General features: G+C 35.5%; 1 protein-coding gene across 1 annotated transcript; it reads left to right on the plus strand.

Annotated features, from left to right (window-relative positions):
- Positions 1-217: 217 nt before the first annotated feature.
- On the plus strand, positions 218-27407 carry LOC128232549 (uncharacterized). Its single transcript, XM_052946181.1, has 3 exons — positions 218-514; positions 24649-26162; positions 27184-27407. The coding sequence occupies exons 1-3, from the start codon at positions 490-492 to the stop codon at positions 27304-27306; spliced, it is 1662 nt and encodes a 553-aa protein (XP_052802141.1). The 5' UTR covers positions 218-489; the 3' UTR covers positions 27307-27407.

The following is a 27407-nucleotide window of genomic DNA, read 5'->3' on the forward strand; positions in this document are numbered from 1 at the left end:
CGTATAAGTTCTGACTCGTGTATATACGTTAATAAAAGTAAATCGCAATTAATGACAATAAACAGTCAGAGCGACTGGATACAGTGTTCTGATCAACCGTCAAGGCCCGGTAAAACTGAACTGTTTATTGGAATTCTATAAGACACAAAAGAGATCTTTCTCTCCCTTGAAAATATTGATGAAAAGTCAGTGTAACGCATATTCAGAGTCTGTCTGAAGCAGCAGTCGGACCCGCCATTTTTCCAATATACGTCAGTTAGTGAAGAAAATGCTAAGCGGTCATAACCAATGTTTAATGTTTCACCGTATTGTTCTGTATAAAAGATTCATAAACAGGAATTTTCGTCTTTAGCAAGACAAATCGGTGTTTTGATTTTTCTAGGAAACCAGGAACTGAATATGTCGATAGTGACTTCGGTGCATTTTGGACAGGACTTACCCAGGCAATGGCCGTATGTCGGCTTCTACTTAACTTAGGCTTACTTGGAAATGTCGAGAGTTCTTCATACTTCAGGTATACATTAGCTTAATTTCTTCGTCTTTATATAGACATTCAAAGAAACTGTTGTCATGGGTGACTTTGCATATTTGTTTGCCATGATCTCTCATCTGTTTGTAACAAAATGGCAGAATGTCCGCAAAACGGTTGACAGTAGTATTGAACTCGATGTTTTGTTCGATAAACATATATCTACTTTTTGTTATATTGCTGAAGCATAAGGTTGTTGAACCAATGAATCATAGGTTAACATGAGTTAATTCAGTCTAAATAACCTTATAGCATTCCCATGTTTTTGTTGTTTTAAAACTTCATAAGTAGGCAGGTACGTGCATGCTTGTCCATTTAACTCGGTGTACATGTAATCACATCAAACGAATAATGAACTTCATTCTAAAACGTGTATATGGCTTAATATATTGTCTCCAAAATGTGTTTTGTTCCTCAATTATATGCCAATTATGTTTTGGAATACCTTTAGAAAAACTTTTGGATCGGACGATATACCAAATATTTTGTTCAACAATTTTGTCAACTATGTTTTGGAAAACCTTTTCATTTAGAAAAGCCTTTGGATCGGACTCTTGAGCAACTTCTACTAGAACTAGTTTACTTAATGTCAGTGCTCTTTAAAACATCGATACTGTTTACAGAGTATAAAAGAGATTCCAATATTGTAAACAAGTGATTTATTAATTGTTTACGTTTTAATAGCTTGCTATTGATTAGCACTACATCGGAGGTGAGCGCGCAGATTCTTTTTAAATCTATTTTAAGTTCTAGTAGGTTTTAAGTGAAGTACGTTCAATGGCATTTATAGCAGTATGGGGTTTGGGATAATTATCCAGATTTAAAAGCATTTGTCTGCTCTTGGCATACCATTTCATCGTGTAATTGAGGTTCGTGTGTAATGCCAACATTGCAAAGCTGAAAGATGCACTCTTACTCCAAAATAAGAATCACGGCAATTAATACAATTGTTTTAATATACCAAAAAGTATGAATAAATATTGAAATCAATGGTTTTTATGAAGGATATCGAAATTAATTTGAAAGAAAGATGCAGAAAACACGGTATTTATTCCTTATGAGACGATAGAAGATCGCAGTAAATCTTTTAGCACTCACCAGTCATTTGATATTTTTCCGTATTCAGCTATTAAACACGGATACAGAATTGTTATCAGTAATTAATATTTTCCATAAATGCATTATTTAGGAAGTAGTTTTTTAAAGGTTTATCACTCAAAAATGTATGTTTGCTATGCATGTATATGTATTGATTTTGAATACGAATGACACTTTAAACGATATGTTGATATTTGTGTAATGTGTTTGTTGTCTTGTTTGGTTGTGTCTCTTGTCTGGTTTTGATCCACGTGCCTTTACACAGGTTCCTGGTAAAATGTTTGGCTTCTGGGGTTGTTGCTGTATTTTTTATTGTTTTATGAGGGAACAATTTTCGATGAATAACGTCGAAAATAACGGCCCGTCTTAACATATGTTTGTGGATTTGCGTGGTTTTTGTTTGTACAGAGTCCTTTTCTGACGGCTATATGGTGTCTTAAATCTAAGTCTTAGCAAGGAATTTCGTACTCGGCTCATGTCCCATTCATAGTTTCATATTTTATTTTGGCGATGGCATTATAACTGTAGGGCAACTGTGTATTCAATGTTATCGCCATTCTGTCCAGTGGTCTTGCCGTCATTTATAATGTGTCCAGTCAAACTTTCTTTCTGTCTCCACAAGGACATCCGCTTTCTTGACGACCGTTAAGATTGTGACAGACACATACATTTGTCAGCAGGAACGCAGCGCAGCGCATTTTCTTGACAGGATTGCTGTCTCCCCTCATTTCGGTATGCTTAATAGCTGTGGTCGTGATGCGCCGACTGTCTTATATATGACAGGTGTTTCCACCACATTATGGGCATGAAAAACGTAACAATATCCTTAAATTGATTAAACTGCGCTGCATTGACTTGCCAAACGTAAAATTTATAGTACACGGTTCCAAATAATCAATTATATATTGTACACTTATAAGGTTATAAAGGCGACCACAAGCCGGTTGAACTAGTAATGTATGAAGGAATAATGCATTGATTGATTATGGGTATTTATTCAAAATGACATAAAATAAAATCAAAGTCGACAAGAATAAGTTGACAGGTCTTTCATTATGATTCCCGTAATACAATATCTGGGTGGATAAACCGACAAAAGGCAAAGCCGCCGCCACCCATAATCATATGTCGTTTTGACAGCTTTAGCTTACTATCATATGATCCTGCTCTCAATACATAATTATGATGGGACTATTGTCACAAGGGAGATGCTGTGTAAGGAAAGCCTGCTCAACACTAAGAGGGTATATACAATATGTATAATATATCATATGTAGGGAACCATTGTTCCTTTAAAGGCTCCATGTCTCTGAATAGACAAACTTGCAATTCAAAAATCTATTGATTTGAATACCTAGTAGCACTCGGACGTTGATGAATACCTAGTAGCACTCGGATGTTGATGAATACCTAGTAGCACTCGGACGTTGAAGAATACCTAGTAGCACTCGGACGTTGATGAATACCTAGTAGCACTCGGACGTTGATGAACACCTAGAAGCACTCGGACGTTGATGAATACCTAGAAGCACTCGGACGTTGATGAACACCTAGAAGCACTCGGACGTTGATGAATACCTAGTAACACTCGGACATTGATGAATACATAGAAGCACTCGGACATTGATGAATACCTAGTAGCACTCGGACGTTGATGAATACCTAGAAGCACTCGGACGTTGATGAGTACCTAGTAGCACTCGGACGTTGATGAATACCTAGTAGCACTCGGACGTTGATGAATACTTAGAAGCACTCGGACGTTGATGAGTATGAATACCTAGTAGCACTCGGACTTTGAAGAATACCCAGTAGCACTCGGACGTTGATGAATACCTAGTAGCACTCGGACTTTGAAGAATACCTAGTAGCACTCGGACGTTGATGAATACCTAGTAGCACTCGGACGTTGATGAATACCTAGAAGCACTCGGATGTTGATGAAAACCTAGAAGCACTCGGACGTTGATGAATACCTAGTAGCACTCGGACGTTGATGAATACCTAGTAGCACTCGGACGTTGATGAATACCTAGTAGCACTCGGACGTTGATGAGTACCTAGTAGCACTCGGACGTTGATGAGTATGAATACCTAGTAACACTCGGACGTTGATGAATACCTAGTAGCACTCGGACGTTGATGAGTACCTAGTAGCACTCGGATGTTGATGAGTATGAATACCTAGTAGCACTCGGACGTTGATGAATACCTAGTAGCACTCGGACGTTGATGAGTACCTAGTAGCACTCGGATGTTGATGAGTACCTAGTAGCACTCGGACGTTGATGAGTACCTAGTAGCACTCGGATGTTGATGAGTATGAATACCTAGTAACACTCGGACGTTGATGAATACCTAGTAGCACTCGGACGTTGATGAGTACCTAGTAGCACTCGGACATTGACTTATACATACATGTGGATATACAAAACTGTTTATCATATATAGCATTCAAACATCATATCAAATAAATATTTGAGTTAATAAACTTTATATTCTACCAGGTATCTCATTCTGTAATATGCTTATACAAGTTTACATATATGAACACAAAACGATAATCTTAGATATCACTAAATCCATATTCAAATTACTACAATTATATAATTTATAAATTATAATTATTTTATACTACTTGGTCCGTTTAGTCCAACGCTGCGAAACTGAATGACTATTTAGCGCCTAAAACATAAATAATATCACGCCACCTACTAGACATTACATCCAATCAAGGAAACTATTTTTCTTCTAATTCATAATTTCCAACGAAGAAAAATTACATTCACTAACGCCTTTAAGTTAGTAACTACTCCGTCTACAAAATACATTGATTACTCATGTATCCATTATGGCAGCCCCTTATGGGTTGTGCAAACGGACGAGCCTATGATGGCTGTATATTGAAACCATATGGAAAAGCCTATGTGCGCTTTATATGGGACCAATATAGGGAAAGCCTATGTGGGCTGTATATCGGATCAATATAGGGAAAGCCTATGTGGGCTGTATATGGGACCAATATAGGGAAAGCCTATGTGGGCTGTATATGGGAACAATATAGGGAAAGCCTATGTGGGCTGTATATGGGAACAATATAGGGAAAGCCTATGTGGGCTGTATATGGGACCAATATAGGGAAAGCCTATGTGGGCTGTATATGGGACCAATATAGGGAAAGCCTATGTGGGTTGTATATCGGACCAATATAGGGAAAGCCTATGTGGGCTGTATATGGGACCAATATAGGGAAAGCCTATGTGGGCTGTATATCGGAACAATATAGGGAAAGCCTATGTGGGCTGTATATCGGATCAATATAGGGAAAGCCTATGTGGGCTGTATATCGGATCAATATAGGGAAAGCCTATGTGGGCTGTATATGGGACCAATATAGGGAAAGCCTATGTGGGCTGTATATGGGACCAATATAGGGAAAGCCTATGTGGGCTGTATATCGGATCAATATAGGGAAAGCCTATGTGGGCTGTATATCGGATCAATATAGGGTCTTATCTAAGCAATAATGATTTCATGCGAGCTAAATATAGGAATTGTGTAACAAATGGTAACGGGCCAACTACTGGCAAAAACCTATATGGGACCAATCTGCACATATGGGAAACAATTTGCAAATGTTTTCTAGGAATATGGGACCCATATGGGAGCCAACAATGACTAGACTTGACTAAATCGTGAATTAATTAAGCAATCAAAACATCTGCCTATTCACGTTTTATGTTCCTTCTGCAAAATAAAATAATTTCTTCCCAGCATTTAATTGCAAGAATCATATGTATTACTGTGTGGGTCACATATGGGCCCTAATGCTGACAGAAAACCTATATAAGACACATCTAAGCACGTTAGCTGGGTTAAAGATATTTGAAAGCAGTATTTAACATTACTTATCAGACTAAATATTGAGCAATATATATGTATGTTCTCCTCTTCGGAAACAATGGACTGTTAATTATTACCAAGGGACCGTATCCACAAAGAAACTTAGTGAAATGTTTCAACTAAATCAAAATTTCAAAACATTTTTAAACCCTACTACTTTTTATGAAATGTATTCATATGCATTTATTGTTTCGGGTATGCTATACTTCTTTTCATATTGTTGGTGCATAACTATTAGAAGTATTCTTTCAAATCCACTTTGAAAATTGGCTGCGCCATGCACAATATACCAAATAAGTTGATCTTGTTTACTTTTGCCTTTAAAAAAATAATAGAGTAAGAGGGAGATAATGGAGAACTAATTATTGCTCTTGTATGTTTTAGGTGTAAGACGTTTGATACGCCTTGTTGTCTTGGAATTGGTTTTCTGTTTTGAATGGTCGTAGGGTAATGTTTTGGTCTATGGCAGTTTCTATTTCATCTTGATCTTGGGTTTCGAACAATCCAATTGATATGTTTTGTATGTTACTTAGTCTGTTTTGAAATACATGTTTGTTTGAAGAAAATGTAATTTTTTGACAATGACGACGACAACGACGACGACGACAACAACAACAACAACAACAACAACAACACACAACAACAAACAATAGACATCAACAACAATTGTTTGTCACAGTAAGCAAAGTTACCTTTTGTTTTGTAATCGTCACATAAATAATATTTAATTTTTTTAACTCTTTATTTTTTTTAAAATATTGAGGTGTTTTAATAAAAAAGAAAAAAGAATATCATTTAGTTTTTATACATTTATAATATTGAAAATATTCTCGGCATTAAGTCCTTTGAAAAGAAATTTGAATTGTTGTACATGACAAAGGTTTCCATGTATCTTATGCATCGTAAGACATGTATCACATTTATGATATTGCATTACAAAGCACATTCAAACGAGCGTTCCTTGGTTGCTAATGACACTTCCCCGTCAAATATCAAAAGCCAGATGAGCATTCACCAAACAATTAATTTCAGATGAATGCACGGTTTTCATATTGCATGTGCACAGTCAATATCGTATCTGCATTTAGTAGTTTCTAATGGCTACGGGGAACTCTGTAGAGTTTTGAATATCAGGATAATAAATCAAGATGCACCATAAAAGAAAACAGTTCTCATCATTTAGTAATAACCAGAAGCATATATCATGAGGTCTGGAATTGATGTTATGTGTATTTCAAACTAAGTAAAATAGTTTAAACCACTGGGACAAGCCCGGTAGCGTAAAACGTAACCAATATCCCGTTAAAAAGTCAACCAAACACCAAACAAGAGACAACAAGGGGAACATTCTGACCAAGTTTGAACATTTTCTGATAAATGCCTACCAAGATATGGTACCGGACGGACGGAAGGACGGACGGACAGAAGGACGGACGGAATGACGGACGGACAACGCCAAAACAATATCCCCCTCCCGAAATCTTCGATTCGGCGGGGGATAAAAAGCTGCCTTACGGAACACCTCGGCAAGTTTCCATCGAAAGCAACCCCGGATGTATGCGGGTACATCAGTAGCAATAGTTCTTAAAAGTTTAAACAATAATATTAATTAATTGTATTGTTTTAACGAAGTCCTTAGGTTAACTTTCTGAATTAAAATTACTACGCGATCTACTTGCAACGTAGTTAAATGTAAAGCATTCTGACACTGTAAACCGTCCATATACATCCGAGATTGTTTCCGACAAAAATGGCCGAGGAGGTCCGATTGGAAAAGCTACAAGACAACAGACATTACAGAACTATCACAATATCGTCATGAGCACGTGTTGGAATAACTGCCTTGGAGCGGTCAGTATAATTATACTTAGTGGAAACTGACTGTTACCGTTAGTTTGTGTATTAGTAGTAAGTTTGTGGCTCTATTAGGTAGAGTCCCATTGCATGTCCATAGATTGACATCAATCATCCGCTTTTGGTTGAAAATAACAATGACGGATGAAAGAAAATTCATCCGACTTACATATAACTCGATGTTAAATGATATACAAAACAACGCAACGGAAATAAATTGGGCAATTAAAGTTAAAAACCTGTTAGAATCTATGGGATTCGCTGAAGTTTGGCTTAACCAAGGGGTTATAAATACAAAATATTTCATACACACCTTTAAGATGAGGGCTAGAGATTGTTTCATGCAAAAATGGAATGAAGAATTACGAGAGTCATCAAGAGCGTCAACATACATACTATTTGCAAATTTTAATTATTAGTCATATTTAGACACCATACAAAACAATAAATTCAGAACAGCTTTAACACGACTAGGAGTAGCATCACACAGATTAGAAATAGAAATGGGCAGGTGGCACAAGCCCCAAATAATTCCAAGAAATGAACGAAAATGCCAACGTTGTAATACACTTGAAGATGAATTCCATTTTCTCTTAGAATGTCCGTTATACCATGAATTAAGACTCTTATACATTAAGCGATATTATTGGCGCAATCCAAATATTCCTAAATTCATCGAACTGATTTCGAGCGAAAATGTAACTACTATTAGAAAACTATGTTGTTTTGTCTATAAGGGCTTTGAAATGCGTCAGTTTAGACATTAGACACTTTTCTCCACGAACTATATTTCAGTATTTTAAGCAAATGTGATATAACTTTACTTTGTTTATACATTGTAAGCTTATAGTTAATAAAATCTTCTTCTTCTTCTTCTTCTTCTTCTTCTATAAGGGTTGAACCTGTAGTTTAAAACGTTTCTTGAAGGACCTTCCACAGTGCAAAAGACGGTTGGGAAGGCAAAAAAATGTGTTTTTTTTAGTTTTGAGGAACATTTTTTTTCTGGAGTAACACAAACATTCCATGCGACATGTTTCGGGGATAGTAAGGAGTTGACCAAATTGGACAATAGAATATTTGATCAGATTTTAGATAAAAAAAAAGCATTTGCATTTTTTTCGGAAAAGTCTGTTGACAATATTACTATGTTATTGTGTCAAAATGACCCAGACTACCTAATCAACACTGTCTTGTGGATTCAGAATAATAAGAAAGATAGGCAATGCAATAATGAAAAATAGTGTATTTAATTCATTTCCTGGGTACCAATATCATGCTAGAACCGCTGCAATCACCGCAAAGCCTCAATACATTGTTGATTGGGTAGTACTGACTAATTTGACACCGAAGCATATTTATTTTGTATAAAGGCATTTCCGGAAAGATGCAATTTATGCTTTCTGATAAAATCTTTTTCCGTAAATACTGCTCAAGTCCTTAAAACTTATAGTCAATATGTTCAGTTCTGAATATAATTTCACCATTTTGATATAGAATGGTTGTGACCAATCTCATTTATGGCCTTACTAAGGATATCAAACACTTTTAAATGCCGATACACACATATATATGTAAACGTTAAAAGTCAAGTACGAACATGTCCGTGTGGTTGTACTTGCCCAGACATTAGTCCTCATTTGATATATAAAACACGTTGAAAGATATCTTCTTAAGCATAGGTCATCGTGATCTCCTCTGACAAAACTGTTAAGATATTGCTTCTGAATCATTATTAAAGCTGCACTCTCACAGATGTACCAGTTTTACAACTTTTTTATTTTTTATCTTGGAAAGAGCAAATTTTTGCGTAAATATCTGAAAACCAATGATATAAGGTTGCTGACAAAAACTCAAATCGCGGATTGTCATATTTCCGTTCAAAAGTTAATGTTTAATGGGTTAAACCGTTACAAACGGTTTAGGAAAATAACATAAAACGTCATTTTTTGAACTTTAATAAAAAAAATCTGCGAACTTATTTTTGTCAGCAGACGTAAATTACTAGTTTCCATGGACTTTCGCAAAAATGGCTTGTTCTCAGACAAAAAATAAATAAGTTGTCAAAATGTTCAATCTGTGAGAGTGCAGCTTTAAAACTAGGTCGTCATAATGCAATGATAACTACAGGGACAAGCACATGACCCCCACACTAAGCGATGACCTTGTTTGGGCACATGGTATTCAATATACACTCAGCGCCTCAATATGTACCACGACAACAAACAACGATCATATTGTTATATTACTATACTTATCAAGTGTTGGGGGGGATGTGATAACGCCTTTTGGTCAGTGAAACAAAGAAATTCAGTGATGGATTAGCATGTGTACATTACCAGCAACGTCGCTCATAGGGATATTGTTCTTCATAAAGGTATTGCTGAATGTTGGGGGCAAGGGCGAGGTTGAGCGTTATTTAACCGGTTTAAACCCCCAGTGTGTTTTTACTTTGTTCTTCATAAAGGTATTGCTAAATGTTGGGGGCAAGGGCGAGGTTGAGCGTTATTTAACCGGTTTAAACACCCAATGTGTTTTTACTTTGTTCTTCATAAAGGTATTGCTGAATGTTGGGGGCAGGGGTGACGTTGAGCGTTATTTAACCGGTTTAAACACCCAGTGTGTTTTTACTTTGTTCTTCATAAAGGTATTGCTAAATGTTGGGGGCAGGGGCGAGGTTGAGCGTTATTTAACCGGTTTAAACACCCAGTGTGTTTTTACTTTGTTCTTCATAAAGGTATTGCTGAATGTTGGGAGCAAGGGTGAGGTTGAGCGTTATTTAACCGGTTTAAACACCCAGTGTGTTTTAACTTTGTTCTTCATAAAGGTATTGCTGAATGTTGGTTGCAAGGGTGAGGTTGAGCGTTATTTAACCGGTTTAAACACCCAGTGTGTTTTAACTTTGTTCTTCATAAAGGTATTGCTGAATGTTGGTTGCAAGGGTGAGGTTGAGCGTTTTTTAAGCGGTTTAAACACCCAATGTGTTTTTACTTTGTTCTTCATAAAGGTATTGCTGAATGTTGGTGGCAAGGGTGAGGTTGAGCGTTATTTAACCGGTTCAAACACCCAATGTGTTTTTACTTTGTTCTTCATAAAGGTATTGCTGAATGTTGGTTGCAAGGGTGAGGTTGAGCGTTTTTTAAGCGGTTTAAACACCCAATGTGTTTTTACTTTGTTCTTCATAAAGGTATTGCTGAATGTTGGGGGCAGGGTGAGGTTGAGCGTTATTTAACCGGTTTAAACCCCCAATGTGTTTTTACTTTGTTCTTACTGGCCGTGTCAAGGCAGTTACCCCAACATTAAGCAATGGCGTATATTGATAGTTGTGTAATGTTGGTTGCCATGAAGCGTTCTACATATCCTGACTCTCGTGCCTTTGAACAGGATATTGGTTAAGACCTCAATCAAGTGGGCTTGTCCCTGGAGATTTCATTGTTTTACTGATAAAACACAATTTGTAGCTTGCAACATAAGCATAATTATCATGTGAACAATTTGCAATTTGGAATGATTATAAATGTATTACGTCATACATTTTTGATCTTACTGAGTTTAAGTTTGATAATCAAACAAACAATTACAATGCTCTACTATTTATTTCACGTTCTTATATAATATTCAGTTGCGCTTTTATTGCCAGCTATAAATAACTCTCATGTATTTTCCCCACCATTTTGGCGAACGAATATTCACCATACTGATATTAAAAGCTTTCCTTGTCAACAATTTTATTGCGAAATAAGACATCAAGATTGCGCTTTTGGCAAGCTAAACCAAACACCAATCGTTTACCTGTGTTGAACTCCATCTTTATCTCCTCTTGGATAATTGTTTTATTGATTTCTACTTGTTTAACAAAATCTCTGTTAATATTGTTTTACGGATCGGACAAGATAATTGGCCTTCAATATAAATTTACGTGTGTTTGTTAATACAAAATATATTTCATTAGTTTGTTTAGATTTGTTCCATTTGTTATTTTAATGCTGATGATTTTATTACGAAACATGTAAAAATGATAATGAAAAGGCCATGACACAAATATTATTAATGTGTTTTGATATAAAATGTGTAATACGTAACACGCATGTTTTTGACTATGTTTCAGTTAAGAACAGCCTTAGTCATAAACGACTTTGGGTACTGTTTTATTTTGCAGCCTGGCTTATCTCAATACATTTTGTAAGGTTTGTATTTCGATAATCAAAAAAAACATTTCTCATTTACAAAATGTGTTCGTACTCAAATATAACCACAGTGCAAATATAAACTAAGCCGTGTAAATAAAGGTGGTCATTTTTGATATACTGTTTTTCTTTTGGCATTTTCAAGATATTGGCATTCTGAACATATACGGTAAGAACAACTAGTGTTGAACATTGTTAATATGGTTGAGAAGTGTTTTACTCATAACTAAATTAAACAGTTAACTAGACTTACAATGTTAACAATGCAATGACTCTGGTATGTCAGGCAATATATGTACTTATATTGGTACCTTTAGGTTTGCTTGTATTGGGACCTTTAGGTGTGTCATTTGGTTATGCTATCTTGTATTGGGACCTTTAGGTGTGTCATTTGGTTATACTATCTTGTATTGGGACCTTTAGGTGTGTCATTTGGTTATGCTATCTTGTATTGGGACCATTAGGTGTGTCATTTGGTTATACTATCTTGTATTGGGACCATTAGGTGTGTCATTTGGTTATGCTATCTTGTATTGGGACCTTTAGGTGTGTCATTTGGTTATACTATCTTGTATTGGGACCATTAGGTGTGTCATTTGGTTATACTATCTTGTATTGGTACCTTTAGGTGTGTCATTTGGTTATACTATCTTGTATTGGGACCATTAGGTGTGTCATTTGGTTATGCTATCTTGTATTGGGACCTTTAGGTGTGTCATTTGGTTATGCTATCTTGTATTGGTACCTTTAGGTGTGTCATTTGGTTATACTATCTTGTATTGGTACCTTTAGGTGTGTCATTTGGTTATACTATCTTGTATTGGGACCATTAGGTGTGTCATTTGGTTATGCTATCTTGTATTGGGACCTTTAGGTGTGTCATTTGGTTATGCTATCTTGTATTGGGACCTTTAGGTGTGTCATTTGGTTATGCTATCTTGTATTGGGACCATTAGGTGTGTCATTTGGTTATACTATCTTGTATTGGGACCATTAGGTGTGTCATTTGGTTATGCTATCTTGTATTGGGACCTTTAGGTGTGTCATTTGGTTATACTATCTTGTATTGGGACCATTAGGTGTGTCATTTGGTTATACTATCTTGTATTGGTACCTTTAGGTGTGTCATTTGGTTATACTATCTTGTATTGGGACCATTAGGTGTGTCATTTGGTTATGCTATCTTGTATTGGGACCTTTAGGTGTGTCATTTGGTTATGCTATCTTGTATTGGTACCTTTAGGTGTGTCATTTGGTTATACTATCTTGTATTGGGACCATTAGGTGTGTCATTTGGTTATGCTATCTTGTATTGGTACCTTTAGGTGTGTCATTTGGTTATGCTATCTTGTATTGGTACCTTTAGGTGTGTCATTTGGTTATACTATCTTGTATTGGGACCATTAGGTGTGTCATTTGGTTATGCTATCTTGTATTGGGACCTTTAGGTGTGTCATTTGGTTATACTATCTTGTATTGGGACCATTAGGTGTGTCATTTGGTTATGCTATCTTGTATTGGGACCATTAGGTGTGTCATTTGGTTATACTATCTTGTATTGGTACCTTTAGGTGTGTCATTTGGTTATGCTATCTTGTATTGGGACCATTAGGTGTGTCATTTGGTTATACTATCTTGTATTGGGACCATTAGGTGTGTCATTTGGTTATACTATCTTGTATTGGGACCATTAGGTGTGTCATTTGGTTATACTATCTTGTATTGGTACCTTTAGGTGTGTCATTTGGTTATGCTATCTTGTATTGGGACCATTAGGTGTGTCATTTGGTTATACTATCTTGTATTGGGACCATTAGGTGTGTCATTTGGTTATACTATCTTGTATTGGTACCTTTAGGTGTGTCATTTGGTTATGCTATCTTGTATTGGGACCATTAGGTGTGTCATTTGGTTATACTATCTTGTATTGGGACCATTAGGTGTGTCATTTGGTTATACTATCTTGTATTGGGACCATTAGGTGTGTCATTGGATTATACTGTCTTGTATTGGTACTATTTGGTGTGTCATTGGGTTATACTGTCTTGTATTGGTACCTATAGGTGGTTCGTAAGGCAATGCTATCTTGTATCGGTACCTTGAGGTGTGTCATTAGGCAATGATATCTTATATTGGGACCTTTCGGTATGTCTTAAATTGGTACCTTTCGGTCCGCCATCAGGTGATACTATCTTATATCAGTACCTTTCGGTCCGTCATTAGGCAATACTATATTGTATTGGTACCTTTCGGTCCGTCATTAGGCAATACTATATTGTATTGGTACCTTTCGGTCCGTCATTAGGCAATACTATATTGTATTGGTACCTTTCGGTCTGTCATTAGGCAATGCTATATTGTATTGGTACATTTAGGTGTGTCACTAGGCAATGCTATCTCGTATTGGTATCTTTAGGTGCAAGGCTATCTCGTATTAGTACCTTTAGGTGTGTCGTTAGGCAATGCTATCTCGTATTGATACTTTTAGGTGTATCTTTTGGCAATGCTATCTCCTATTGATACTTTTAGGTGTATCTTTAGGCAATGCTATCTCGTATTGGTACCTTTCGATCTGTCATTAGGCAAGTACCTTTTTGTATGTTATTATGCAAGAATATCTCATATTGGTTCCTTTAACAATATCTTATAATGGTTCCTTTCTGTCTGTTATTATTCACACAACAACACAATATCGTATATTGGTTCTTACCGTTATTATGTAACAATATATTATAATGGTACCTTTTTGTCTGTCTGTTATTATTCAACAATATCTTATATTGGTTCTTACCGTTATCATACAAGACTATCTTATAATGGTACCTTTTTGTCTGTTATTATTCCACAATATCTTATATTGGTTCTTACCGTTATCATGCAAGACTATCTTATAGTGGTACCTTTTTGTCTGTTATTATGCAATATTCATAAACTGTATACTTCTTTAAGTCTAGATAACCTTCAGACTTCTTTTTTGCGTTCAACTATTCGTCAACGGTGAAGCGAGATTGACAGAACAGCTTTCGTTGATGGCTAGCACCGGATCAATTGATGCTGCAAGCCCACAGCGGAAATTACTTTCACAGCTTTTCTCCTCTGCTTTGAAAAAAAATATTTTTAGATGTCCTATACCTTAAATAGCATTTATCGGAAAATGAAACATTGAATAAGAAGTTTGAGACATTAGGGAGAAATTCCATAACTTGATTGCATTCGTGGCAGTCCAATTTTTGTAGTTTGAAGTAGATAGCTCTTGGCAGATCCTGGCCCAATTTCTCAAAAATCCTCAAGTTCTCACTTAACTGAGTAAACCAATTAGATTCTCTGTATATTGTAAAAAGGAAAGAAAAAAACATTGTGTGTGGTTACTCATAGATTTATTTGTTTTGTTTTGTTTTCTTTCTTTATATAAAAAGAAAAGAAAATTACGGTCGAAATTCGCTATGTCGAAATCTGTTAAGTCGATGTTCTGGTTTTGTCGAACTTTTTTCGAATGTGTTGAGTTAAGTTAAACATGTTTTGTGTTAAGGTTGTGTCAAATTTTCGTTATCTCGAATTATTTCCCGAGATCCCAATGACTTCGATATAACGAGTATTTACTTACCCTTAACCCATTTTGGTATTTGCGGCAGTTTAACTGCATTTCTTGCTCTAACTTCTAAGACAACGTTTTTAAATGTTTGACCAACACTCTATTTATGAATACAAATTAACCAATGAGATGATTTTAACCAAGTTAAAACTACATGCTAGACTGAAAAGTAGTAAAATGAGTTGATTAAGTGATGGAGTAATAATTTAAATATTTTCGAGAAAGTGGGGCCTGATCAGTCTACACTCATCAAATCCCAAGATAAAACATCCATCCAACTATCTCTAGACTATATCTCTATCCGTCTTTGGTCTAGCCCGAGAAAATGGCAATAACATTTTAAGAAACGAAGATTCGGGCGGAAATCTATCAAGAATTGTCAGTTCACTGATTCAATCGTCTGACGAGGGAAAACTTATGTGACACGTTTTCAATTATAATTTCATGAATATTTGCGAACAAGCTTGATTTTTGTTTGTTCTTTTGAGAAGTTGTATTTGATTAGGAGAGAGAGTTTATTTGCAAAAGTTTACACAGATCGGACAGTTTGACCTATGTATGGATTCAATATTGTCAATATTGTTGTATTTGCGAGTATTCTGTTTGCTCATTGGCCTGTAGGTCGCTGTGATGTGCAGTCAAAACTCGTTATGTCGAAGTAATTGGGACATCGGGAAATACTTTGAAATAACGAAAATTCGATTCAACCGATATGCAAAACTTGTCTTACTAAACCCAACACATTTGAAACAAAAATCGACATAATCTGAACATCGAGAAAACAGAGTTCGACATAACGAGTATCGACTGTATTTTCGGTGACAGTCAGTGTGTCTACATGGTCATACATTCACATATATTCCCAGTTAGTAGCTTCTATTGGCATCTTTATTAAGTTTTTCTTTCATTTTCTTACACTAGAACTTCCTTTATTAACTCAATTTATTTAATACAAAGTTGTGGAAGATCTTCAACAATGTTATGATGAAAACTCCGATTGAATAGGCAGTCATTGCATTTTATATAACAAGCTCTTTACCAATTGTGTTAGTTCTAATTTATGTATAATACATATACTTTTAATATGTAAGTATAGAAGAGACCTTGTCAGCAGTTAATCTTAAAAAGGGGGATGTTCCTATCAGCCGCACAATGCCCCACCACATACATTACAGCACAAGTACCACATATGTTTTATTTACAGGTGTAGGAATGCTAACAATACAGGGAATTCACGGCTAGACTCTCTTGTTGTAAAATTACTTGCTGTAATGTTTAATTTTAAGCAAAGAAAAACTAAATATATATTATCATGTAATTCGTTTACAAAGTGTTGAAGGACGGCAGCCATATTTATGTCTCGTTTGTCTTTCGGAATGTTTTTAGAAACAAGGTTAAGAAGGCACAATACCCTTCCCATGTAGTAAGTGGTGATATGGTCTGATATTCCTAATAAAGAGTACGCAAAACATGAATGAAGCTGGGTATAAACCTACTGTTTTGGTAACAGAAAAATATCAAGAAAAACAATGGCTAAAAAAGTACATTCCATTTTTTTTTTTACCTTCCTACCATATTTTTTTTTTTTTTTTTTTTTTTTTTTTTGGAGTGGGGGGGGGGGCATGAAACCGGAAACAAACATATTATTTTTTAGGCCTAAGTATGAATGCTTATTATTTTAGACCATAAGAACGAATATCTTGTTCCATCATTCACTGATCAATTTTAAATATTTTATACATGTTTATGCCTATCATTTTAGATTAACTTACTAACGCTTAATAAACACTTAAAACTGGCTTAATCACACGTGCCTTCTAATGAGAATTTTTCCCATGGCAGTAAACCCATATTCTAATGTTGGTCGATTTTTTTTATTCATTTACATTGTCATATAACAATCGACCATGTGTGTAACTTGCTTTTTGTCCGTTGATAACATTCAACGTGTGATGTTTTGGTCGTTAGATAAGGTAAATGTAAGACGGTTGGCCACTAGGCTTATCATACATATTGACATTGGCGATATTTGTACTAACAAGCGTTTTTACGTCTTGAAAAAATGCTTTAATTTAAGTACTTGTCGTCATATACCATAGACAAAGTAACGACCGCAATGGTGTTTTGCTTTATTTTGCTTTATTGTTTAATATTTGAAAGCTTCTATTTGTGTGGTTTCCATTGTGAGTGGGTGTTTTTTTTGCTTAATGTTTGCGTCTGTAAAAGTGGGATTGTTGCTGATAAGCGATGTTCCGGTAGAAATTTGCTTCTGGATTTATCCTTGTGGTAGCATTTAATTAAGATTTTGTGTGGAAAGAAAAAGGAAAAAAAGTTGAATTAACATTATATTTTTTTTTCGTTCAACGTTTCTTAGTTGAATTCAGGAGCCTTTAAGTCCTGCGAAAACTCACACTGATCAGGAGTTAATTTCATATTCAATTGTACGCTAGTCTTATGATGTCTACACCAGATTTGGTTTTCCAATGGTTTTCAATTCATTATCACACTCGGTCCACAGAGGCACATCCCCTTAATCGTAAACGTTGGACACATCTAGTCAGCCAAAATGGGAAGGTTTGGTTTTCTTCCTCGGAGACTGGCGTAGGCGTTATTTCAAGGGTAACCATGTGTTATTGTTCCTCTTACAGATCGGTAATTGGATTATAATAGCATGAACGTGACGTACGGAACAAACAGTTTTGTCAAAAAAGGCTTTAAGTGTATGTATACAAAGTATTTAATGGGTTAGGGAGGCAGTGTGTTAACGCAAGGTGATCTAAGGCAGCCAGCGCACTAAGTCTTGATTATCGACCCTCCAGAATGCCGTCGTCCCGTTCCTGTCCCTATCGATCTAGGAAATAGCTTGTTTACCGCGGAGTTTCCATTCGTTTATAGGGCTGCCAGGGGACCGATAATACCGCTTTCTTTGCGTCCACTTCTTGGGCTTAATATCTGTATTCCAATTCGGACTTCTTGCGAATTCATAGTCTTCAAGCTTATGGAAAACAAATGATAAAACTATTGTTTATTCTCCTCGATTTATTCTCTTATAATTGTATGGTATTATTGGCGTGGCCTGTGTGTAATTATTGATATTGAGTTATGACACCTTCTTTTCCTGTCGACGTCGGAGTTTAATCATCGATCACGTCCTTTCCTTAACGGCAGCTACTGTCCCACATGGCGAAACTAAATATCAAAGTCTGAGTGCAATTGTCCGTTTGTATCTGTCTGCAATTATTATTTACTGCCGGTCTCTTTGGGATATATTCTGCGAAGTTCTGCAAAGCCATATGTACTTTGAATGTTCTAAATGGAGACCGATTAATCTGCGAAACATTTTCAGGAAAAATAATGCTTCACTCTTGTCAAGTCACTTGATGCTAACGTACAATCTTCATTTTTGAATATCAATTATTCTTAATTCCAAATAGGTTTACAAATGTATGAGGGTAAGTGAATTAGTGAGTGATTTGAATGCGTGAATTCATAAATAGTGAATTATTTAATTTAATAAATAAGTAAGTTTAATGAATAAATATTTAAATGAACCATTTGATATAATGAATGAATTAATAAATACGTAGTTAGATACACAAATAATTAATAAATAAATTAATAAAATAATAGATAAATAAAAAAAGGATAAATAAATAAATAAATAAATAAATAAATAAATAAATAAATAAATAAATAAATAAAATAAATAAATAAATAAATAAATAAATAAATAAATAAATAAATAAATAAATAAATAAATAAATAAATAAATAAATAAATAAATATATGAATAAATAAATAAATAAATAAATAAATAAATAAATAAATAAATAAATAAATAAATAAATAAATGAATGAATGAATGAATGAGTGAATGAATGAATGAATGAATGAATGAATGAATGAATGAATGAATGAATGATAATAAATAAATAAATAAATAAATAAATAAATAAATAAATAAATAAATAAATAAATAAATAAATAAATAGATAAATAGATAAATGAAAACATAAATAAATAGATAAATGTAAATAAATGTTTCTATATAAAAGAGTGCTCTATAAATAAATGAATAAACAAATTATGTAAGTAAATAAAGAATAAATTATTGATACAGGATTCAATCGGCATATTGATCTCATTTGAATAAGTTTCCCTATATATCTGTTTTTGTAATAACGACGAGACCAATATTTACCGCTCAATAGACGCGCCGGCACTATGAAAGTAAGTGGCGTCTGGTCCTGATTTATATTTAAATATTTTGTTTAGCAGATCCCAAGGTCAATCAATGCCGTCGATTTGAACATATTTAATCAAAGGTTCGTGCAGAATTGTGGATCATGAATATAAGTTAGTCTGAAATATACGTTTTGGAATCATGCAAACCAACTTAGCAGGCGCCATATAATTAAGGAAAAATGTAAATGATGTAAAATAAGCTTGTCATTCATCGAGCCATCGGCTATTATGTTAATTATTGATGCCTGTTATAATTTGAGGACTTACTAACTACTATTATGTAAAATAAATGACCAAAAAAAATGAAGGTAAAGTAATGGCAATTTTATTTTTGTTCATTATTTCAACTGTTAACTGACTTTGCAACCCATCAAAACGATACAACTTAAGCATGAATGTAAAACATAACTCTGAACTGTTTATGCAAATTCTTTCGCTAGTCATATCAACCTTAAATTAGTTCACATAGCTGTACAACAGGTAGTAAAATCCGGCCCAAATATCACAAAAATACATAAGTCAAATCTCAATCTAAGACTTAACTCATTTACCACAAAACATCAAAAATTGTTCAAAATCTCATATTATTACACCTTTTAAAAGTGCATTCTTTCGAAGAATATGTTGATTTAAACATTTGGTCAAGATTTCAAAGAAAAATCAAATTTTACAGCATAAAATGTAATTGAGTTCAACTCAATGTTTTTTTAACAACCACTCATGTATATTTTTGCACTTGAATAAGTTTTCTTCTATATACATGTGTGTAATGACATAAGTGTTTAACACATTCTATGGCAATATTTGTTTTCAAAATAGTAAAAAAAACAAGAATTGGACTCATACTATGATTTTATGTGGTAAAATGAGTTAAAACTGAGATTGAGATTTGACCTGAGTTTTTTTCCCTGACTTATCTGGATTTTACAAGGTGACCCCTTGTAAATTGACATCATTTAAAGAAAACTAACTAGTAAAAATAATGCATGAAAGTACGTTCAACACAAAGTTCTTGTAATCTGTATTTTTGGTCTTTAGTTCGCACATCGCACATGAAATGACCTATTTTGCAATCTAGCATGGCCAAAAAGCGAGTTTCTGATAATTATTTTCAGTACGTATTCTGCTCTATTTACTAAAGCCGTAATCTCACAGATTTACCGTTTTTGCGTTAATATCTGCAAACCAGTGATAAAAGACTGCTGACAAAATATTAGATCGCAGTTGTTCATATTTCAGTTAAAAAACTAAAAACTAATGATTTATGGCCTAAAGCGTTACTAGAAAACATCAGTTGTTGAACTTAAATAGAAAAATCTGTGACTATTTTTGCCAGGAGTCTTATATGAATGGTTTACATGCATTTTCGTATAAATTGGATCGTTCCAAGACAAAAAATAAAAAAAAAAGTTGTCAAAACGTTCAATCTGTGAGAGTGTAGCTTTAAACACTTCCAAATGATACCAAAATATATGGGGTTATCAAGCAAGTTCACATATTTGTGTATTTGATATCTTAAACAACAGAGGGAGGATATGTTCGCGGAAGTATTCATTCTAAACTAGGTCATAATCACACGCACAAACGCCATCTTTGAGCTGTAACAACACGCTACATTTAACTCACAAAATATGTTTGTTTTAGAGACCAACATAAACGAATAGTCAAAACGTCCATTCAATGATTCGGGCGGCCTGTCTACTGCTGTATAAACATGAACATATGTTCGACCTATGTTTGCAAAGGATGGCGGCACTGTTATCCCATATTGGTTTGACAGGCACTGCAATTCATAATATTAGATAAACATCAGCATTGATATGGATTCCAAATAAAATAAATATTTCTATAATTTCCGATCTCTTTCTGTTTCGTATTTTGATCGTTAATCTGTGTCTTAAATATTTTCGTTTGTTGTTTCAAAACTATTTACTCTCCAATGTTTCTGCAGAAGTGAAATGAGAAACGGATGTTACATATATTGTGCGTCAATGGTGCAATGAAAACTACAGGGACAAGCCTAGTAGTCGAAACAAACCAAACCTGTTAAGCAACGTGGGTAGGAGTTTTAAATTAAGAACTACCGAACAGAGTCTCATTAATATTTGACATTTAAACAACGTAAGATGTGAGTATGGGCGATATTTTATTGCATCCACATGGCTCCAACAAACTACAGTGAATATCAATAATACAATGAAAACTACAGGGACAAAGTAAAAAAATAAAATGAAATAAATTAAAAAAAATAAACCCTTTTTTCAACATGGTTATGAGTATTTAAATTAAAGACTACCGGACCCAGTCTCTGTAAGACTGGAAATTAAAAAGCCAAATATGTGTAACGGTCCGCTGTAGGCGGCGGATGTGCGTTCATAGTCTCCACTTCTATGCGCTTGCTAGAGCTCAGCTGTCCTGTGAGGCATAGTAAGTTAGAACTTCAACAATCTTTAAAGCTCTGCTTTCCTGATGGTTGAAGTGTAACGGTCCCCTGTAGGCGGCAGAGGTCTACAGCGGCGGAGGTGCGTTCGTAATAATATTCCGTATAAAACGGAAGTACGTTCATACCGGATATAAACTTGGTTGGTAATATGCAAATTAGCAAAGCCCGGGTTATGTGAGAATAGAGAAGTTAGTGTATATAAAGACCAGTGGAGCCCTTCAGTGTCGAGCATGCTTTTCCCTAAAGGGATCTGTTGGTGTTTCATTACGCCAGAAAGTTCGACAATCTGGTGTTTCATTCACTGTCGCACAATATATATGTTTGCAGTCATTGTCACTTTTTGTCCTTGTGGTCAAAGCCGATAACCTTCTGCGGACTCCAATGATTATAGTAGTAAGAGTCTGAAATTTCGTATTCAGAAATCATTTTTTCTATTGCTAGATCACTATTTGTACATACTTGAACCAACTGTATGATAAATTTACTGATTTATTCTACAACGGTTGTGAAAATTGTTATATTAACTTAATGTGGTAAGTCAATCTCGTTGGCACGATATGCTAGTTTGTGTTGTGTGGGAATCCGGAGTCCCCGTAGAAAACCAACTTGGGCGGCTTGGTGACTACAAACCAAACTTACAAGCGCCCAGACCAGGAATCGTTATGCGGTTTAATACTGATTAAATCACTGAACAGTCTGGAATAATGGAGCATATATATGAACCCAGTCTATGTCCAGTAGACAGGCCCCTATTATCATATTGTGTGTGCCTGATCTTATATTCAGTCTTCCATCTGAGAGCTGGATAAATGCTCATTAAAGCTGTTCAGAGAATTCTCATGAGATGAACAAATAGCCGGAGATACCTCGTAATTACCTACATTGAATTTGTAACCTATTTCTTCCGCTTTTATTTCTTTCTATATTGGTCCACATGTAACAATATGAATAAATATTTCATTGATTTAATTAATAAGATCATACAAAAAATGCTACAGCTATCAGGCGCGGATCTATGATTTGACGTTTTAAGGGGCGTACTTAAGTGCGCACCTCCACGACATGAACCGCCTTCCCCAGGAACACCCCGAAATAGGATGGACACATGTCAAGTTTGGCTATTTCTATAGTCTACTTATCTAAGATGATGCCAACTAAAGAGACAAACACAAAAGCTTAAATATACCCAAGATCCTGATTTAAGTCAAACAAACACCAAACAAGAGACACAGCGCAACAAAACAACACACATTGCACACATATTTCAAAATACCGGTATTGGTAATTGTTAGGGTCACCGCTTTGGTGATCAACACCAATTGTCATTTGTATTGATCTGAACTGTTTGCCTGTCAGTGATATCTCTTGTTAAGTTCTTGCTGGTTTCATCTTGAATCGGATAAACATTTGGACTGGGTGCAGATTAGCTGCTAGATATTAGTAATAGTAAGATGACCTGAATTAAAATCTTAATGACTAAGAACGGGCGGAGTGAGCGTCATCTAACTGACTTAGAATACAATGCCAATGGTTGATACAGTGTCAAATCAAAACCTGACGCAGTGAGTGTGTTTTGGATGAGTGGCAGCGGGCGGTCCTTTAAATACACACGAAAATTGAAATTCTTAATGATTGAGTCTACTACTTAATGGTTGCCTATCTGTAGTTCATTGGCTGTAAATGTAGGTTGTATTCTAACTTTGTTTTTACCATTTAGGCAGCATGTCCCTGTAGTTCCATTTCGTTTGAATTACGGCCTTTGGTCTTGTGTCTGTTGTCCAAGCCTGTTTGTAGTATCAATTTTAACCGCTAGTTTCTACTGTAGTAATGTTACAATTATCGAGTATAGAAACATAATCCATTTTTGTTTTCCCTAGAACTTAAATAGATAACAAACGAAAACAGACAAACACAATAAGCATGCTGTTTTCAACACAATTGGATATACGTACAGATTAAAAGCAAATAAAAAATAAATCATCAACATCCATTGATTGCTTATTCACTTCAAAACATCACAAGCCATTAGATATATATTTTAATCTGCATCATGGGAAGTTAACTTTACTTGAATCATATACATACCCAACGGAATCCCATATGCTATGGTTAAAGAGGGGGTAGTGCCAGACCTATTTAGCCAGCAAAACATGTGTCGCTACAAGATAAACGTATATTTGTGATTGTTCATGATAAAATATATTATATATAGCGCATATTGTAAACTTATCCGTTTTTAACATTGGCTTTGTTATTGTTAGCTTGTGCAGCTGATAACTTAAGCAGTAAACCTAAAGGCAATGCGAGTCTTCTTAATGTCTTAATAAAACATTCCGGTAACCATGGTTTCTTGGACTGCAGCTCATATCGCTTAACGCATAAACACGGAGTAAAGTGAGACAACTATGCACGTTGGAGTAATACATGCTGTTATACAGTGTCACAAAATAAATATTATAAAATAAATGGCTGTTATTAGAAATGTTGTGCATAATTTAGTTTTTGTAAATATTCCATGCATTGAATAAAATGAGCTTTTTTAATTTTTTGCTCCTCGTTTAAACATATTTATCGTGACACTTCTCATATCTCAAAAAATAGTTGTAATGTCATGTACACGTGCAAATTCTTTGTTTATATATATATATGTATAACTATATTTTGTTTATCTTTATTGCACATGCTCAGAAGTGTACACGGTTAAATCCATTATGAAAGTAATATTATCGAGAAGTCATAACCCACAATTGATTTCAAGGCAGGTACGTGTATATAACATTAACTTATTTTTATTTTTCAGGATTTCTGTTGCCACCACCGAAATACAGCGAAGCACTAAGATATCCAAAACCAGACAGTTTTACAACAAGTCCCAGACAATTTAACTGCCAAAGTGTCGTCAATATAAGTGACGAAACATATTTGTTCTCAAATAGCTCAGATCCCGCGGAAATACCCTACACCAACTTAGACAGTCATAACCATAGTCATGGAGACACGTTTGGGTCTAAGCTTAAAATAAACGCATGTAAGAAGTGTAACGATGGTAAGCCTCTAATTCCATTAGAGGCCATACCTGAAACCCTGGCGTCGTCAGGGGGAAATTGTGTAGAGAAAACTTACGCGCAGTTGGAGGTGGTTGCTGCCGGGCACACAAGCTTTACGACCCTCAAAGAAGGGGATACTAAGGCGGAAGTACGTGCGAAGAACGATTGCAACTCAAAAGAGTTGGCCAGCCAGGCTATGTGCGGTGTTGGGGCGAGAGACGGCTGTGAAGGGTTGGCGGAGGTTATGGGAGGGATGAATCACTGCAGGGAGGTCGCTTCTGCCAATGCTAAAGTAATGCCTGTGCCATTGAACGGCATGATCACTCCTGATAAAATGATGGTTGAAACGTTGCTTAGTGAGATGAGTGAAATCAACAATGACTCTCTTCTTGTCAATGGAGACATTGAGGACATGAACGGTGATATATCTGATCTAGATGATTTTGACAATGATTTGCCTCCGCCTCCAAGAGAAGTGCTGGAGATGGAATGTAGCATGGAACCAGAAGCCCAGACTGAACACGATTTACATGATCTAGCACAAGTATTATCCCGAGAGGCAACAGAAAGGAGAGACAGTGACTCTGGTAGCAGTGAGCATGCACCTCTCTTGCAGCAACCACCTGATGCTCAATCAAATTATCCCAAAGATACTTTCGACGAAAATGTCGACGAAAGTATTAAGTACAAAAGAAAGGTTGATAATGGTCATGAATATGCTGAAAGCGGTTATACAGAATCTAGCCAAATGGAATTTAGGGAACATCTTTTTAACAAATCAAACGATCATGCTGTGGATACTGTTGTTTATTCGGAACCGGAGTTTTCATCCTCAGATATATCGATAAAAAAATCCGGTGGATCGCCAAAAAGTGCAATCGACATGTGTCAGAGAACACTTAAAAGAACTAACAACGGCATGGATCACACTGTGTATGAATTGAGTCCTTCAGAATCGTTCTGTTACTCCGCAGACAATGTGCAAGATGACAGTAAAAGGCTTCAAGAGCATTCGAGCAATGAAGCCATATGTAGAATAGGACGAAGTTCATCAAGTTTGACAGAGCCTACTAAGAAAAGACAACCCTTAAGCAGAGATACGAGTGTTTCGTTCAAGAAACCGCTAGTAGTTGGACCGCGGGGCGGAGAACGGGCGTCTGTCCGGGTAGATATGCAACCACGTGACGGTGAGGTGGAACCAGCGGACGGGGAGCCCCTGGTTACCCCTAACACCCACAACTCTATCACCTCCATACCCTCAAACATTGTACGTAACTACGTTGTATAGTTATTATTTTAATCTGTTGATATAGCTGCAGAATCGTATTCAGTACGAGTATAAAATTGTAGTCCAAATTTAGTCATTTTCAACTTTTATAAATACATGTATTATGCAACTTGTATCATTTGAGTCGAACGTTCCAATAATTGATACATGTATTCGGGTGACAGGCATTGGCAGTGAGAAAAACGAATTAATACAGCATGATTAAATAGCGTTCTTCCATGCAAGTGAAAGTTTAGAGCAGATATATATTCCATTGTTTGTGAGTTTTGTTGGCTTGCGAACTGTTATACTTAAGGCCCTTTTGTTAAACAAATGTTTTGAGGAGCTACTATATTGTCTATGAATGCATTTTCTTCTCGGGAGATTTAGTTGGATAAAATGTATATATCCTATCTATTTCATATATGTAACACAATACAGTTTTCTAAAAGTACCAGGAAACGGCTTTGTTCGCCACATGATTTCGTCTTTTATATTCATAAGTGCACTCCGCCCACATATATGAAGACATTTTACCACAGTTGTTGATAAGGACAATGTCAAATTTTGCAATCATTAGACACCAAATGATAATGCAGTTCATGTAGGTTTTTTGATAGCAATCAATTCATAGGCAACATTCTAACTAGTTTCAACATAATGCATTCGGTAGAACATATTAAGAAGTAGACCATTGTATCGCCAACTAAAACATCAACATCGCCAGGGGATGCCAACGCTCGTTAGTTCTTCCATCGATTAAGTGGCATTTCACGACACGCATATTTAGCTATAGTTATCGGACTTGCTATACATTAATGTGCATGTGCAGACAAATTCACAATTCTTATCAGTTTCTTGTAAACATCAGATTTTAACTATTTGTACGTCAACGACGTCACAAAGACGGTAGTTATATCTCGATAAACAAAAACAATCGATTTCGATTTGTTGAAAAACAACAACCAATGTTATAACAGTTTTCTGCCTTAATTTAAAGTTTGTTTTTCCCGTGTTTCAGAACCTGGAGGACAGCCGTACCTATTACAAGCGCAAGGCGGCGGACAGAGGGACGCTCTACTGCGCCATCGGGGGCATCACCGTCGTCGCCATCATCGTGTTCTTGCTCATCTACTTCGCATAGACGCTTGCTTCTCCAGTTTCCTGGCCGTTTGTTTGCATTATTGACTGTTTTTGTTTTCCATCCCTGTTCATGTTTGTATATTAAGATATTTCATTGCAGTG

This window comes from Mya arenaria, chromosome 4 (genome assembly GCF_026914265.1).
Source record: "Mya arenaria isolate MELC-2E11 chromosome 4, ASM2691426v1".
Classification (NCBI taxonomy): Eukaryota; Metazoa; Mollusca; class Bivalvia; order Myida; family Myidae; genus Mya; species Mya arenaria.

What these genes read in the sequence shown, in the direction of transcription:
- LOC128232549 (XM_052946181.1), top strand. Translation starts at nt 490, where the DNA reads ATGTCGAGAGTTCTTCATACTTCAG. An exon ending in GAGAGTTCTTCATACTTCAG is followed by an intron (nt 515 to 24,648) that starts GTATACATTAGC and finishes TTTATTTTTCAG; the next exon opens with GATTTCTGTTGCCACCACCG. An exon ending in CCTCCATACCCTCAAACATT is followed by an intron (nt 26,163 to 27,183) that starts GTACGTAACTAC and finishes CCCGTGTTTCAG; the next exon opens with AACCTGGAGGACAGCCGTAC.